The sequence below is a fragment of the Talpa europaea genome, assembly GCF_964194135.1.
Source record: "Talpa europaea genome assembly, chromosome: 7".
In the NCBI taxonomy this organism is placed as follows: Eukaryota; Metazoa; Chordata; class Mammalia; order Eulipotyphla; family Talpidae; genus Talpa; species Talpa europaea.
Window position 1 is genome coordinate 106409 of NC_140074.1, and position 14680 is coordinate 121088.

The 14680-nt window shown below is 73.2% G+C and overlaps 2 protein-coding genes across 4 annotated transcripts; both read left to right on the forward strand.

The window, feature by feature from the left end:
- Nucleotides 1-4409: 4409 nt before the first annotated feature.
- ENTPD2 (ectonucleoside triphosphate diphosphohydrolase 2) lies at nucleotides 4410-8989 on the forward strand (the record flags this gene model as incomplete). 2 transcript variants are annotated; one of them, XM_084237293.1, is made up of 9 exons in its annotated part: nucleotides 4410-4526; nucleotides 5436-5553; nucleotides 6004-6154; nucleotides 6247-6406; nucleotides 6477-6704; nucleotides 7021-7278; nucleotides 7361-7480; nucleotides 8274-8411; nucleotides 8496-8989. In XM_084237293.1, 9 exons carry the CDS (start codon nucleotides 4410-4412, stop codon nucleotides 8697-8699), a joined length of 1494 nt encoding a protein of 497 aa, XP_084093419.1. In that variant the 3' UTR covers nucleotides 8700-8989. The 2 variants fall into 2 exon arrangements, with proteins under 2 accessions (XP_084093419.1, XP_084093420.1); XM_084237294.1 differs by having other exon boundaries at nucleotides 8349-8411.
- Nucleotides 8990-10067: 1078 nt separating this feature from the next.
- Nucleotides 10068-14335, forward strand: NPDC1 (neural proliferation, differentiation and control 1). 2 transcript variants are annotated; one of them, XM_084238120.1, is made up of 9 exons: nucleotides 10068-10267; nucleotides 11910-12056; nucleotides 12765-12884; nucleotides 12960-13127; nucleotides 13203-13269; nucleotides 13381-13465; nucleotides 13629-13708; nucleotides 13849-13942; nucleotides 14029-14335. In XM_084238120.1, exons 1-9 carry the CDS (start codon nucleotides 10156-10158, stop codon nucleotides 14128-14130), a joined length of 975 nt encoding a protein of 324 aa, XP_084094246.1. In that variant the 5' UTR covers nucleotides 10068-10155; the 3' UTR covers nucleotides 14131-14335. The 2 variants fall into 2 exon arrangements, with proteins under 2 accessions (XP_084094246.1, XP_084094245.1); XM_084238119.1 differs by having other exon boundaries at nucleotides 12765-13127.
- Nucleotides 14336-14680: the final 345 nt, after the last annotated feature.

Here is a 14680-nt window from a genome sequence, read left to right on the forward strand (position 1 = left end):
CTTGTATAAATAAATAAATCTTTAAAAAACAGAGTTATTTATTTATGCATACAAGAGCTGGGTGCAGGCCAGAGGGGGTGAGAGGACTCACCAGAGCACTTCCTTTTTAAGCAAACGGTATGCACAGCAACAAAACCAAGAGGACTCCTGTAAGCACAGCCCCAAGATCTGTGTACAGACAGCCACTATGTGCCCCCAGAACCCCCAACAATAAGGACTTTAACTTGTCACTACCAGACTTTACAATATTTCTCAACTCAAAACTTACGATTGAAAAGTAGAAGCGTCAGGGGGTGGAGAAGCAGAACCACCGAAACTGACGGTTGAACCTGTGACTAGTACACAAGAAACACATCTTTTCCAAACCAATTACCGTCCGGTGTCTCGCAATGGCTCTGCCTTTAAGGTGACCGATGCAAGGAGAGGCCCCTTGGGGGGGGTCAGCCACGGTGGCTCCTCTGGCTGGCTCGCCAGCTGATCCCCGGCTGCAAGGGGCGCGAAAACTGGCCCAGGACATGCCCAAGCAGTTCACCGGTCATTGTCTGGGCTCCTCACCCGCACGCACCGTGGCAAGGCCACGCGGGCTCAGGGAGCAACTGCAGTGGGATTTATTTACCAAACCAAGGACAACAAAGAGTGACTGAGGCCAAAAATGGCCTTTACCTCCCCCAAAGCTGTGTCCAGTGTTTTCAAGAGCTACACAAGAGCCGCTAAGATGGCGACGCAGCTGGAGATGCTCCCGGAGCCACCGAGACGCCCCGCGCAGCACCGGACAAGGTGCTGACAGCATGACAGCATGACAGCATGACAGCATCACGCATGACAGCAGCCGCGGCCAGGACCCAACAGGCCACACGCGCAGCTCAGCACGGCCCCGCCCGGGATCCACCTTCCCCTCCGGCTACGACAGCGGCAAAACCGGGAACGGTGTCCGTGGCTCCGCTGCTCACAAAGCCTCCCAACTGCCCCTCTCCGAGGCTGGCCGCTGGGCGCCTCCCCACGCTCAGCAGAGGCCGCACCAGCCTCCGGCAGATGGGTGCGGTGGGGCCGGAATCGCTGACCCCAGAATCGCTGAAGGTCCGAAAACCCAGAATCCTGGACACCGAATCTTGGGGGGCTGCTTCTGCCATCCCTTGTATTTCTTATCAGAGTCCCCACCCCAAAATGCGATACTTAATATTTTCCCAGGGGCTCCATCCTCGCCAGCACCCCGCCGGGGCCACCGCCTGCCATGGTCTTTGGCTTCAGCCGCCGGTTACAAATAGAGAACTAAGCCTTGCTTTTGGGTGCGAAAGCCCACCCCATGCCATGCCGGGCTGGACGGCCGAGCACGGGCGCTGGCCCGTCCAGAGCAAACGCGCTTGTGGGGTGGCCGCCTGCGAGCAGCACAGGACAGACCCTTGGGGGAGGGGCAGAGGGCGGAGCCCCCTCCGAGTAGAAGGGGGGATGAGCAGCCCCCTCCACCCTTGGGACGGGCACCCTCTGTGCCCTGGGTTGCAGGGCGTCCCCGCCAGCGCAGTGCGGCGCAGCGCAAGTCCTGCAGCTGGGGCGCCTGCCTCCTGCCGCCCACGAGCCCCTTTGAGCCCCCACGCCCCACCCCGCAGAGCTCTGTCTTGACCTGAAACTCCCCCCACATGACCTGCGCGGAGCAGGGAGCGAGCAGCCCGCTGGCAAACCCCCGGCTGTCTCTGAAAAGAGGAGAGCGCCTGGCCCCAGGGCTTCTGCCCCAAGCCGTAGCCTCCCCATAACAGCAAAGCTCCCTGGCAAGTGGGCACCTGGCTGGGGCCCCAAGACCCCTCCTTCCTGGATGGCACCGACCGGGGAGTCCGAGCCGGTGCAGTCTCCGCTGAGCCACACATGACCTCGTGGCTCTTGCAGGACTACCTGACCTCATGGAGGTGACTCATCCCAAACTCCCCACGGCGAAGGCTGCAGCCATGTGGGCTGGCCTGGTGCCCGGCCCGAGGCCCGCAGGCCACCAGGAGCCGCAGAGCCCTGGCAAAGGGACTCCAGGCCTCACCTCTGCTTCATGGGAGGCGGGAAGGTGCCATCTCTGCAGCGGCCCAGGCAGACCCATTAAAGTCTAGAGAGAAAGCACACTCCCTCCCAGCAGCTCAAAATCGAAAGCTTGCAAGCGAGATGCATTGGGCCAGCCCCGCCCACTCTCCCCAGGCCTGTGGCACCAGCACTGGGAGAGCTCTGCTGGGAAGCCCCAACCAGCTCCAGGGTGCGGGAGGCAGCCCCAGCACCCTGCAACCATGAGGCCAGGTGCCCACCGTTCCCAGAAACGTACCCCGCCTGGCGGACGGCTGGGGCGAAGCTCAGAATCACGCCGTGAGCAGGGCGAGCTGGGGCCAAGCCCGGGAGACGCCAGGGCCCGGGCCCAATGAGGAAAGCAAGTATGAACACACCTGCCTGCCAGCACACCTCCTGCAGGGCCACCCAGGGCCCTGGCGTCCGGGGCGCCCACGCCACTGCAGGGTGCCAGCTTCTGCTATGGTTCTCTGAGGCTGGCCAGGCAGCAGGCTTCCTCCCATGCACAGCCTTAGACAGCCTGGGGGAGCCTCACCATGGCCTTCTTTCAGCCAGTGTTTGTTGAATGACTGAGTGAGTACATGAAAAGGGAGGTGCGAGCAAAGAGCCTTCACCCTTTCAGATATTTTAGCCACAGGACATAATGGCTACCGACGGGGAGACTTGGGCAGGCCGCACCCCGCGGCCCCTCCCTGGGAGTCTGGACCCTGTGAGAGAGAGGCTCTGAGGACGCCTCTCCCCGCTCCGCTGAACAACATGTTCCTCCTCTTGGATCTGGGGCCAAGCCATGCGCAGCACATCTGGAGGCCCTCCCAGCGGGCCCCCCAGGCGCAGGGCTGCGCCACCCTGCCTGCCTGGCTGGGCGTGGGCTCCTGCCCTCTCAGACCCCAGCTGGCCGCCGCCCTGCCAGCGGGGGCCTCGGCCTCGGCCTCAGTGGGCTCCTGCCCCCTCCCCTTCTCCTAGGCTGGCCTGAGCAGCCTCCTGGCAGGGTCCAGGCCCCACGCCTGTGCCCGGCCCACCCCCCGCCGGCCTGGCAGTCCCCATCAGAGGTGGCTGGAGGGGCTGCTGCCCCCTCGCTGGGCTCCTTTGTCCCCGGCTCTTCAGGCCTGACCCCCTCTGGGCTTCTAGGGGTGTGCTGGCGGGAAGTGGGCTGGAGCCCGCGCTGGCCGCACCCAGGGTTTTCTGCTGGGCCCCGGCCAGCCTTTGAGAAGCCCAGAGGCCTCCAGCTCCCACCCTCCCCGCGGGGTCCTGAGCTGGAAGAAAGGCTCCTTTGCTGGCCTGACCCAGACCCTCCGTCCAGGCAGCGATCCCAGCCCAACTGCCAAGACCCACCCCCAGGCCCCGCCGTCCGCACTCGGCGCCCTCTGGCACCTGGCCCGCCGCGGGCTCCCTGCTGCTGTGGGGCTGGGGGGCTGGGGGTCTGTTTTGCTCATCGCGTGAAGAGGGAGACGGGGAGGCCCGCAGCGGGGCGCGGGGGCTCTGAGCCTGCAGGCCGCCACGGTCAGGGCCCGGGACCGGGGCAGCCTCGCCCGCCCGCCAGCGCCAGGGCTGCGTGCGACCAGCACCCAGCACCCAGCACCCAGGGCCAGGACAGGCTGCCCGGAGGGCCCGAGGACCGGGGCCGTGTCTCCATCCCAGGCAGCTGGTTGTGTAGACCCTGGAAGGCAGGAAACAAAGCACCCCGGGCGGGAGCCAGCCCAACCCCGCAGGAGCGTGTTCAGATGTAAATGGCCCCGCGGGGCCTGTTCAGCTGCAGGTGCCCTTGCCTCGGCGCCGCCCCCAAGCGCCCGGCCTCCCTGGTCAGCACAGGGCTCGCCCCACCTCTGGCGTGCAGAGCCCCAGGCCCGGGGTCTGCGCTCCCACCTAATTAGGTTTCTCTCTCTCGCCATCCGGCCGGTATCAGCCGCCCAGACTGGGGTGGCGCCCGGCTGGCCCTTCCTTCGACGCCCGAGCCCGGCGGGCGCTCCAGCCCCACAGCGCCCGGGCAGGCGGCCAGGACGCCCGCACCCAGGGGTGCCCGACTGCCCCGCGGGGCCGGGGTTCCCTCGCTCCCGCGGGGTCCGGCCTCCGCGCGCCCCCGGGCACCGGGGCGGGCACGGGGCGGGCACGGGGCGGGCACCGGGGCGGGCGGGGGCTGTGCCGCGGGCCGGGCGCCGGGAGGGCCCGTGACTCACCGCGACTCACCTGCGCGCCGGCACCCGCGGGCGGGCGGGCGGGCGGCCCCGGGGGCGTGGCCGGCCTGGACCTCGCGGGCCCGCCCGCCCGCCCGCCCCGCCCGCCCCGCCCGCCCGCCCGCCCCGGGCTCCCACCCGCGGCCCGGACTTCGGCGCCGGCTCCCCGCCGCCCTGCGTCCGCCCGCCCGCCCGCGCGCGCCCATGGCCGGAAAGCTGCTGCCGCTGCTGCCGCCCCTGCTGCTGGCCGCGGCGGGGCTCGCCGGCCTCCTGCTGCTGAGCGTGCCCGCCCGCCGCGTCCCGGAGCCGCCCGCCCTCAAGGTGCGCGCCGGGCGCCCGGCACCCGCGCCGTCCCGGGGCGCGGGGGGCTGAGCCCGCAGGGCCGGGGTGCGCCCGCGGGGCGGCCGGGACCCCCGCCCCGCCCGCCCGCCCGCCCGCCCCGCCCGCTCCCTGCCCCGCCCGCCCGCTCCCTGCCCCGCGGGCGGGGTCCAGGCCCGCCTCGGCTCGGCTCGGGGCCGCGGGCGGCGGGGAGTCCCGGCCGCTTCGGGCGCGGGTCCGCGGGGGGGGGCGGGGGGCGGGGGGCAGGAGGCTGAAGTCTCCGCCACCCCTGACGCCCGCGCCCCGGGAGGGGCTGCGCCCCGCGGGCCGAGCCGTTCCGGCGCCCCCAGGCGGCGGCCAGACCCGCGGCTCGACCCAGGGCGCATCCGCGGGCGCGGGCCCTGCCGGCCCTGCGGGGCCGCCGCAGCCTGGGGGGCCTGGGGGCAGGCGGGGCGCAGGGCTCCAGGGGCCCAGAACCCCGGAACCCTTCCCCGGGGGGCGGCGTGGGGGCCTCCAGGCAGGCGCAGGCCAGTGCGGGAGGGAGCAGAGGCCGGCGCTGGTGGCCAGGACCCGCGGAGGGCGGGCGGGGCCCGGGCAGGTTCTCAGTGCTCCCCCTGCTGGAGTCCGGGCTCTGGGGGGAGGGACCCCAAGCTGGGTGCTGACACCCCCCAAGTGCAAGGCAGGCCCCAGGGCCCCTCGGCCTCAGCCAGCCTCCGGGCCGCCTCCTTGTCTTGGGGACACAGGGGCCCCCCGGCAGCCCATCGCCTCCCCATCCGCCGCAGCAGGGCTGCATCTGTGGCTGCTTGTGGCTTTCTCTGCGTCTCAGCTTCACTCTGAAGCCACCACATGCACTACGGGTGGGGCGGGGTGGAGTGGGGCGCCCCCCGCCACTCCGAGCCTGACCCCCCACAGTACGGCATTGTGCTGGATGCCGGCTCCTCCCACACATCCATGTTTGTGTACAAGTGGCCAGCGGACAAGGAGAACGACACAGGCGTCGTGAGCCAGCACAGCACCTGCGACGTGGAGGGTGAGGGCCCCGCGCCTGCTGGATACCCCGCCCTGCCTGGGTACCCCACCCTGCCAGGCCCAGCCTCAGGCCTGACGCACGCCGGCCCCGCCAGGAGAAGCCCCGAGAAGAGGGGCTGGGCTGGGCACAGAAGGGCCGAGGGCAGCTCTGTCCTGGACGCCCCAGGAGGGCTGGAGGTGTGGGCTCGGCCTGGTTGGACGTCGCTGGGGAGCCGGGGCCCTCCCAGGCTGGCCTCTGCTCGCCTCGCACCTGGGCCCACAGCCCTGGCGGGCGCAGCCTCACAGGCAACGGCTCCCTCCTTCCTTTGTCCCTCTCTGAGCCCGGCCCTCCTGGGGTGAGGCAGGGAGGCAGCCCCCCAGCAGCCACCTGGTGGGGAGCCCAGGGCCAGCGCAGCCCAGGGCCCACCGGGGCCACCCACCAGGCCGGGCTCACCTCGCCGCCTCCCTCCAGGCGGGGGCATCTCCAGCTACGAACACAGACCCGCTGGGGCCGGCGAGAGCCTCGTGCCGTGCCTGGACAGGGCGCTGCAGGACGTGCCTCGGGCCCAGCACGCGGGCACACCGCTCTACCTGGGCGCCACCGCGGGCATGCGCCTGCTCGAGTGAGTATGCCGGCCCCCCCCGGCGGGCAGGCTGCGTGCCCGGAACAGGCCCATGGCCGCCGGGGAGGCCTCAGAGTCCCCCTCTGTCTCAGGCTGAGCAATCCGGAGGCCTCGAACAAGGTGCTGGCGGCGGTGGAGAGGACGCTGGCCCAGTACCCCTTCGACTTCCGCGGCGCCCGCATCCTGTCGGGCCAGGACGAGGGGGTGTTCGGCTGGGTGACCGCCAACTACCTGCTGGAGAACTTCATCAAGGTGCGGGGGGCTGGCCCGGCGCTGGGGGCACCAGCACCCTCCGTCCGCTGACCAGCCTCCCTCCCCACAGTACAACTGGGAGGGCCTGTGGACCCGGCCGAGGAAGGGGACGCAGGGGGCCCTGGACCTGGGGGGCGCCTCCACACAGATCACCTTCGAGACAGACAGCCCGGCCGAGGACCCCGCCGCCGAGGTCCGACTGCGGCTCTATGGCCACTGCTACCGCGTCTACACCCGCAGCTTCCTCTGCTACGGCCGGGACCAGGTCCTGCAGCAGCTGCACGCCAGAGCCCTCCAGGTGCCCGCCCGCCCTGCCCTCCTGGGCGGCCGCCACAGGGCTGGGGTGGCCCCAGGTGGGCGGCAGGCACCCAGGGGGGCTTGCACGAGCAGGGGGAGGGCGGGAGAGAGCTGTGTGGAAAGGCCCGGGGGCTGGGGCGGACCTGCTGAGGGCCGACTGGGGCGCAGGGAGAGCAGGAGGGCCGGGCCGGGGGCTTCGGTCAGGCCGGCTGCGGGAGCACCGCCGGGAGGAGCCCTGGCGGGCCTGGTGGTTCGGGCAGGCTCTGGGGAGGTGCCCCGGGCGCCAGGGCCTGCCACCACAGCTGCTCATCCCCCAGACCCACGGCCGCTTCCACCCCTGCTGGCCGAGGGGCTCCCCCGACCAAGTGCGGCGGCAGGCCGTACACCCGTCGCCCTGCACCGCCACCCAGCGGCCCCCCGCCGTCAACGGCAGCGCCCCGGTCACCCTGGAGGGCAGCAGCAACGCCACGCTCTGCCGCCAGCTGGTGGCCGGGCTCTTCAACCGCTCCTCCTGCACGTTCTCCCGCTGCTCCTTCAACGGCGTCTTCCAACCCCCTGTGGCCGGGAAGTTCATTGTGAGTCCAGGGGCTGGGCGCGCACCCCAAGTGCCATGGCTGGCCTGGCCTGGCCGTGATGCTGCCCCCCCCCCCCCCGCAGGCCTTCTCTGCCTTCTTCTACACCGTGAACTTCCTGAGGAGCACGATGCGGCTGTCTGTGTCCACCCTCCCGCAGCTGGAGGATGCGGCGCAGACCCTCTGCAGTAAGGGGTGGGAAGAGGTGAGGCCTCCGCTCGGCCGCTCCGCCCGGCGGCCACTCGGCATCGGTGCGTGGGGCCGCTCGGTACCCACCGCGGGGGGCGCCGCTGACAGCCTGGGAAGGTGGCAGGCTGCAGCCCGGCCTGCGAGCGGGTGAGAGGCAACAGCAGCCTCCCGATGCCAGCCCAGGACCAAGGCCCACAGGACGGAGGGCTGCCCCGCAGGAGCCCAAGGCGTGGGGCAGGGGCCACGGCCGCCGGAGGGCGGGCGGGACAGGGTAGAGACACGGCAGGGTTCGGGGAGACTCAGCAGGGCCGCTAGAGGGCCTCAGGTGGCGGTGTGCAGGGCTGCAAGCCAGCCCAGGTGTCTGGCTGCCGCACTGGCCAGACCCCACTGGGCGGCACCTGGGCGGCAGGTGGGCGTGGGAGTGAGAGGCACCTGCAGCGGGGAGGCCCCCCGGGCTCAGGCGTGGCCTCGCTGGGCTCTGTGCTGTCTGGTGGGGCTGCCTGGGGTTGGGAGGTGGAGAGCAGGAGGCAAACCCAGGGCCCCAGGCTTTGCCTGTTCCCCTGGCCGCTTGCACGGTCACCGCGCCCCCTGGCGCTGGGCGGCCCCGCTGTCCCTCGAGGTCAGCCCGGCAGCGGTCACCGTTCTGACCCAAGAATAGCCCCCCCGGTGCCTCAGGGCTCGGCCTGCCTGGGGCCTGACACGCGGGGCCTGTGGCTTTGTGCTGTGGGTGTGTGTCGAGGGGTGCAGCCTGCCACCGCCCTCCACCCCGCCGCGTGGTGACCCTGCTGCCGGCTCCCACCTGCTCCCAGCTGCAGGCTCAGGCGCCGAAGGAGCCGAAGGATCGCCTGCTGCAGTACTGCGCCGTGGCCGTGTTTGTGCACGAGCTGCTGAGCCGCGGCTACGGCTTCGACCAGCACACCTTCGCGGGCGTGACCTTCCAGAAAAAGGTGCGGGCGGCGGGTGCGCGCGGGTGGAGCGGGGCGGGGCGGGGCGGGGCTGCTGGAGGCTGAGGCTGCGCTGGTCACCCGCAGGCCGGGGACACCGCGGTGGGCTGGGCGCTCGGCTACATGCTGAACCTGACCAACATGATCCCCGCCGACCCGCCCCGGCTGCGCAAGGGCTTAGACCTCGGCTCCTGGGTCGCCCTCCTCCTGATCTTCGTCGCCTTGGTCCTGGCCGCCATCGTGCTGCTGCTGCGCCAGGTGCGCGCCGCCAAGTCGCCGAGCGTCATCTAGGGGCCGCCCAGCCCCTCCCCCCGCCATCCCAGGGCCCCCTTCGCCCCCCACGCCCCCCACCTCTGCCTGGTGCCGCCCGGCTCCTCCGGCTTTGGCCTGGCCTCAAGGCCTCCCGTGCCTCCTCTTCCTGGGTGGGGGTTCAGACGCCCCGACCCCAGCCTCTGCCTGCGGGGCTGCGTCTCCAGGACGTGGAGCCTTTTTTCTGTCATCGTGGTCGGGGGCGCCCCGGCGGAGTGCCGGGGCCGCGGGCGGGGAACCAGCCCAGTGCAAAGTTTTGTAATAAAAGGTCTTGCTGGAGCACCGGCCGCGCGTGGACCCAGGGCGGCCCCCCCGCTGCGCGCGCCCTCCCCACACTGGCCGGCTCCGTCCCCGGGGAGCCTCCTCCTCCTTCCTTCCTGTCTGGGCCCCGGCCCGGGCGGCGGACCTGGCCCAGAACTGGCCCAGAACTGGCTGAGGAGAAAGTCCTGAGCCCTGAGCCCCTCTGACCAGCGGCGCTGCAGCCCCCACGCAGCCCCGCGGGCGAGACCCGGGCCCAGAGGGCGGGCCTTGGGTGCCTGCGCGGGGAGCCGAGGCGGAGGTCCCGTCGCTGCCGGGGGAGACGGGCTGGGGAGCCCTCCACGGGGGGGGGGGGCTCGCCCCTGCCGGGGGGGAGACTTGCAGCGGCGGCGCCAGAGCCCCGCGGGTGGGGGTGCCCGGGTGGGGGTGCCGCGTCCCCAGGCCCCCGCGGGCCCCCGCCCCGCCTGTTCTCTGCCTCGGGAAGGCGGGAACCGGCCGCCGCCGCCCCCCGGGAGTGAGCTCGGCCGCCATTTCTGTCCGGTCAGCGCCCTGCGGGGGGACCAGGCCCCTCTTCCGCTCCCCCCCCCGACTCAGTGGGTCCGAGCCGCGGCCACCGGCCTGCCCGGGAGTGGAGGCCGGGCCGGGGGCGCCCGTCGGGGGCCGCCGAGGGGGCTGCGGCGGGGCGCGCGCCGGGGCTGCCGGGCCAAGGGGCCGCGCCCCGGCCGTCCCGGGACCGTGGACAGCTCCCAGCCGGCGCCCGGCCGCGCGGCCCTCCGGGCCCCCTGGTGGCCTCGCGGGGAGCGGCCGCCCGCGCCCCCCGCGCCCGCGAGCCTGCGCCCGGGGCCGCTGCCCCGCGAGGCCCGGCCGGGCCTGGGCAGCGCGTCCACCAGGCCCCGGGCTCCGCCGGGCGGGGTGCGGCGGCCGGGCCGGCCCCGGAGCGGGGCGCGGGGGGAGGCGCGGGCCCGGGGGGCGGGGCGGGGCGGGGGGCGGGGAGGGGGAGGGGCGGCCGGCGGCGCGTCCCGCCCCCGCAGGTGCCGCGCGCAGGCGCAGTGGCCGCCGCCCCCCCCCGCGCCCGCGCCCGCAGCCGGATCCGCCGCCGCAGCGCCCGCGCCCCGCGCCCCGCGCCGCCCCGCGCCCCGCGCCCCGCGCCCGCCATGCTGCCCCGGCGGCGGCGCTAAGGATGGCGACGCCCGTGCCCCCGCCCGCCCCGCGCCACCTGCGCCTGCTGCGCCTGCTGCTCTCCGGCCTCGTCCTCGGCGCGGCCCTGCGCGGAGCCGCCGCCCGCCGCCCGGGTGAGCGCCCCGCCCGCCCCGCCGCCCCCCGCCCCGCCCGCCCGCCCGCCCGGCCTTTGTCTCCCGCGCGCCCTGCGCGGCTCCCCCGCCGGCCTGGCCGGCTCCGGGGCCGGTGCCCGTCCCGCCGCGCCCGCGCCCGCGCCCCGCCCGCCTTGCGGAGGAGGAGACGGCCGGGGTTCGGGGGGCTGCGGGCGGCGGGGGCCCCAGCGGGGCGGGCTCCGGGGCGCCGGGGCCAGCTGGACCGGGAGGCCGGGGACACAGCTGGCCGGGGAGGGGGAGGCCGCCTGCCGGGGCCTGGCCTGGCGCGGGGGGGCGCTGCGCTGGGGTCCTCCTGCCTGGCCCCCCACCCGGCCTGGCCCCGGTGCTCCCACCCACCCAGAGTAGCGCCCAGAGCCTGGGGGTGCCCCTGGCCGCCACGATGCAGGGAGGGGGCCGGCACCTTCCAGCTGCAATCCCGGTGCCTCCTCCCTGCCCCAGAACTGCAGTGGGCGCCTTCTCGGGATCAGCAGGGGCAGCAGCCCGTCCTGAGCTGGGCAGCTGCACCCAGGGTCTTCGGCATGGGCCGGACTGCCCGGCTCCCCGGCGCCCAGCTGGCGGTGGGTGGGGAACAGATGCACCTGCTGGCACAGGCTTAACGTTTAACCAGCCCAAGCCCGGCCCGGCCCGCAGAGGCTGCTGCGCCCGGTGTGCCAGGGCGGGCCGGAGCTCTGCCTGCCGCCACGGGGCGGCCGGGGGTCCCTGCAGACAGGCCCACAGCCAGGAGGCCGTGGGTGTTGGGTTACCAAGGAAACCACACCAGGCTGGAGCCACTCTGCAGAGGAACAGCGCCCGGCATCCCCGACCTCCAGCCGCCCGGACCCCTCGCGCGGCAGGGCTGGGCCGAGACAGCGCCGTCCTCCAAGGCCGCATCACTGCCGCCAGCGTGGGCAGGGCTGCTGGTCCCTGGCTCTGCTGCTTTGTGACCCGGGCCGGGGCCAGGCCTCAGAACCGTCCTTAACTTGGAAGAGTCTTCTTCACCCCTATTCCCTTGGTCCCAGGAGACACTGAGGCAGAGAGGGCCACCGCCTCCAGCCCCAGCCTCGGGGGCATGTGCACGGACACCCAGCCAGGCCCGGGTCGGGAGGGGCCTCGCCCAGCCCCAGGTGGCACCACGTGTGGGTGCCGCGCCGGAGGCCCCTGCCGACGGACTCCCAGCTGCGCCCCGTTCCCTGGGCAGGGAGGGCTGGCAGTGGAGTGACCGTCCTCCCTCCAGGCGCCTGCCCCTGCCTCCCCCAGCTCGGCTGCAGCCTGCGGCTGGTGGCCGGGGCCCCTGGTGTGGTGGGAGAGCGGCCACCACGTCCTTAGCTGCCTCCGAGCCCCAGGGAGACCCGGGCCCCACCCTGGGCTTCCAGTCAGGGCCAGCCAGGCTGACATGAGCAGTCGGCGGGGACAGTGCGCCAGGAGGGCTGGCCCAGGCCTGGAGAGTGGACTCTGGGGAGCGGGTGGGGCAGCATGTTCCCATAAGCCGTGGAACTGTTTGTCTTCCTGGTTCCTATCCGGCGGGGAGGAAGGGCCTTTCCAGAACAATGGCCACAGCCAGCCCGGCTCTGGGGGGGAGGCGGCCGCCCCAGGGCCATGACACGCCCCTCTGCTTCCTCCTCAGATGTCACCGGCTGTCCTGGGAGCCTGGACTGTGCCCTGAAGAGGCGGGCGCGGTGCCCACCAGGTGCCCATGCGTGTGGGCCCTGCCTGCGGCCCTTCCAGGAGGACCTGCTGGGGCAATGTGTGCCCAGGACATCCGCGCCTCCCGGTACGCAGGCAGGACACCCCGCCCGTGCACGCCTGCCCCGAGCTGTGCTGGGCCAGGGCTCCCTGGCACCCCCAGGTGGCTGCGGCAGGCTGCGGTGGGTGCTCAGCCATCCGGTCACAAATGCTGGGTGCTTCCTTGGGGCCCCAGGGCCTGCCCTGGCCTTCGGGCACTGACTGCACCCACTGCTCATGCCCGTAGCTCCCGCATGCTGGGGCCCCCCTCCTACTCCTGCAGAGTCTGGGATAGCCAGGGGGCATCTAGGAGGCGCCCAGGAGACAGGGGCAGGGCCCTCCCTCCCGAGGACACTCTGCAGCGAGTGGGGGGTCACACAGCGTCAGCTGGCATTCTTTCTGTTACCTGGGGCCTATGCCCCCAGGACAATGGCCCCTTTAGCAGGGACAAAGGGGTCAGCGCCAGCCCAGCCCCGGACAGCGCCAGCCTCTCGGGGACCTGGGGAGGAGGCTGGGCTGGTCCCCACTTCTCTCCCCGAGGGGCACTGGGGGCACTGGCCAGCCCTTGCTGGGCTGCGAGTGGGCGAGGGACTCTCAGCCTTTGGCCCCTCAGCTGTCGCCGGCCACCGGGGGGCTGGCTCCTGAGAAGAGACCCAGCGCCCCAGGAAGGGGGCATGGAGAGCCCCGCCCTCGGTCGGCCTGTGGGGTGCCAGGCGGGGCGGGGGCTTATGGCCTGATGGCCCCTCGCCCTCCGCAGGGGACAGCGCACCCCAGCCCAGACTGGAGGATGAGATTGACTTCCTGGCCCAGGAGCTGGCCCGCCAGGAGACGGGGCGCCAGAGGCTCGAGACTCCCCCCCAGCCCCAGGGGGTGCCGGGTGAGACCCCTGCCCCGCCCCGCCCCGCCCCCACCGCACCCCCCGGCCCAGCTCTCACCTGCTTTCCTTCCACAGCCACCATGCTGGGGCTCTCAGAGCGGGGCCAGGGCCTGGACTGGGGCCCGCCCCCTACTCGGGGCACCCCCACACCCCAACCTTCCCCGAGCTCCCCAGTGTCCTCGGGGCCGGTGCACATGTCTCCCCTGCGGCCCCGCGGCGGGCACGGTGCGGGCGTCATGCTTGGTAGGTCTGCGGGACGGCGGGGTGGGGGCGGCCCTCGGAGGCAGGCCCTCACTGGCCGCCCGTCCCCCCCCCCAGTGCTGATCGCTGCCTGCTCCGTGGCCGGCCTGGCCGCCCTGACCGTGGCTGCCCTCTGCTGGTGCAGGTGAGCGCGGCCGCAGCCGCGGCCGCCGGGTCTCGCGGGAGGCGGGAGGCGGCGGGTCGCCTGCTGGGGGCGGCGGGCGGCACCGCCGAGGCTCAGCCTGAATCCCCACAGGCTGCAGCGCGAGATCCGCCTGGCCCGCAAGGCCGACTACGCAGCACCACAGGCGCCCAGCTTGCCCGCCACGCCCAGGACTCCGGTGGGTGCCCCTGACGCCTCGCCACGCCCCTCTGAGCCCCCCCTTGGCTCCCGCGACCACACACATAGCACCCCGGCCCCCCTCCTGCCCCGTCACGCCCCTGCGTCCCCTCGTGCGCCCTCCAGCCGCGCCCCCTCCCCACCGTGGTGCCCCCCACCCGCAGCCTGGAGACCAGCGGCTGGCGCACAGCGCGGAGATGTTCCACTACCAGCACCAGAGGCAGCAGATGCTGTGCCTGGAGCGGTGAGCGCCCCGGCCCCCCAGCCCAGCCCCCGGAGCCGCCCCAGGCCCCCTTAGCCCGGCCCCTCTGGCCTGCCCCCAGAGCCCGCTCCCCCTCCCCGCCCCGAGGGTATGGGAGGACCCAGCTGTGCCCCCGCCCCCAGACACAAAGAGCTGCCCAGGGAGCTGGACTCGGCCTCCTCCGAGGAGGACGAAGACGGCGGCTTCACGGTGTACGAGTGCCCGGGCCTGGCCCCGGTGAGTGTCCGCCGGCGGGGCTGCCGCTGCTGGGGTCCACCGGCCACCCGCGCGCCCCCACTGGCCTGACGCCCCCCTCTCTGCAGACGGGCGAGATGGAGGTGCGCAACCCGCTGTTCGACCAGGCCTCGCTGGCAGCGCCCCCGCCCGGCCACCCGCCACCCCTGCCCCCGCCCCCACCGCAGTGACCGGCGTGACCGGGGCGGCCGGGAAGGGCGGAGCCCCCGGAGAGTGTGCTGGTGCCTGCCCGGAGACCTCGCCCAGCCGGGGGCCTCTGCTCCTGCCTCGGGCCTGTCCCCACACTTTGGAGCCCAGGAGGGGTCAGGAGACCCCAGCGGCCGGGCGGCGGTGGGGGGTCTGGAGACAAGCCGATTAAAGTTCACATCAACCCTGCGGCCTGGCTGTGCTGGAGAGCTCCGGGGGCCTCCGGGGTGGCTGCTTGGGCGCCTCTGTTCCCCCCGGGGAAGACCCCTTACCATGCAGGGGAGGAGACGCTTCCCACAGGCTGAGGGCCGCTCCCGTCACGCCCCACCCCACCCCTGCCCGCAGGGGGAGGGCAGCTCCCTGTGGGCTGCTCCCCAAAAGCCGCCTCCAGTGTGGGGTCAGGGGCCAGAGCAGGCGCTGCCGGGGCAGCCGCAGCCTCAAGCGCTGGGCGTGTGTCGGGCCGAGGCCTGGGGGTGTCGGGGAAGCTCGGGCTGAGCCTCCATGGGGAGCCGTGTGTGGGGCCCACGGCCGGCG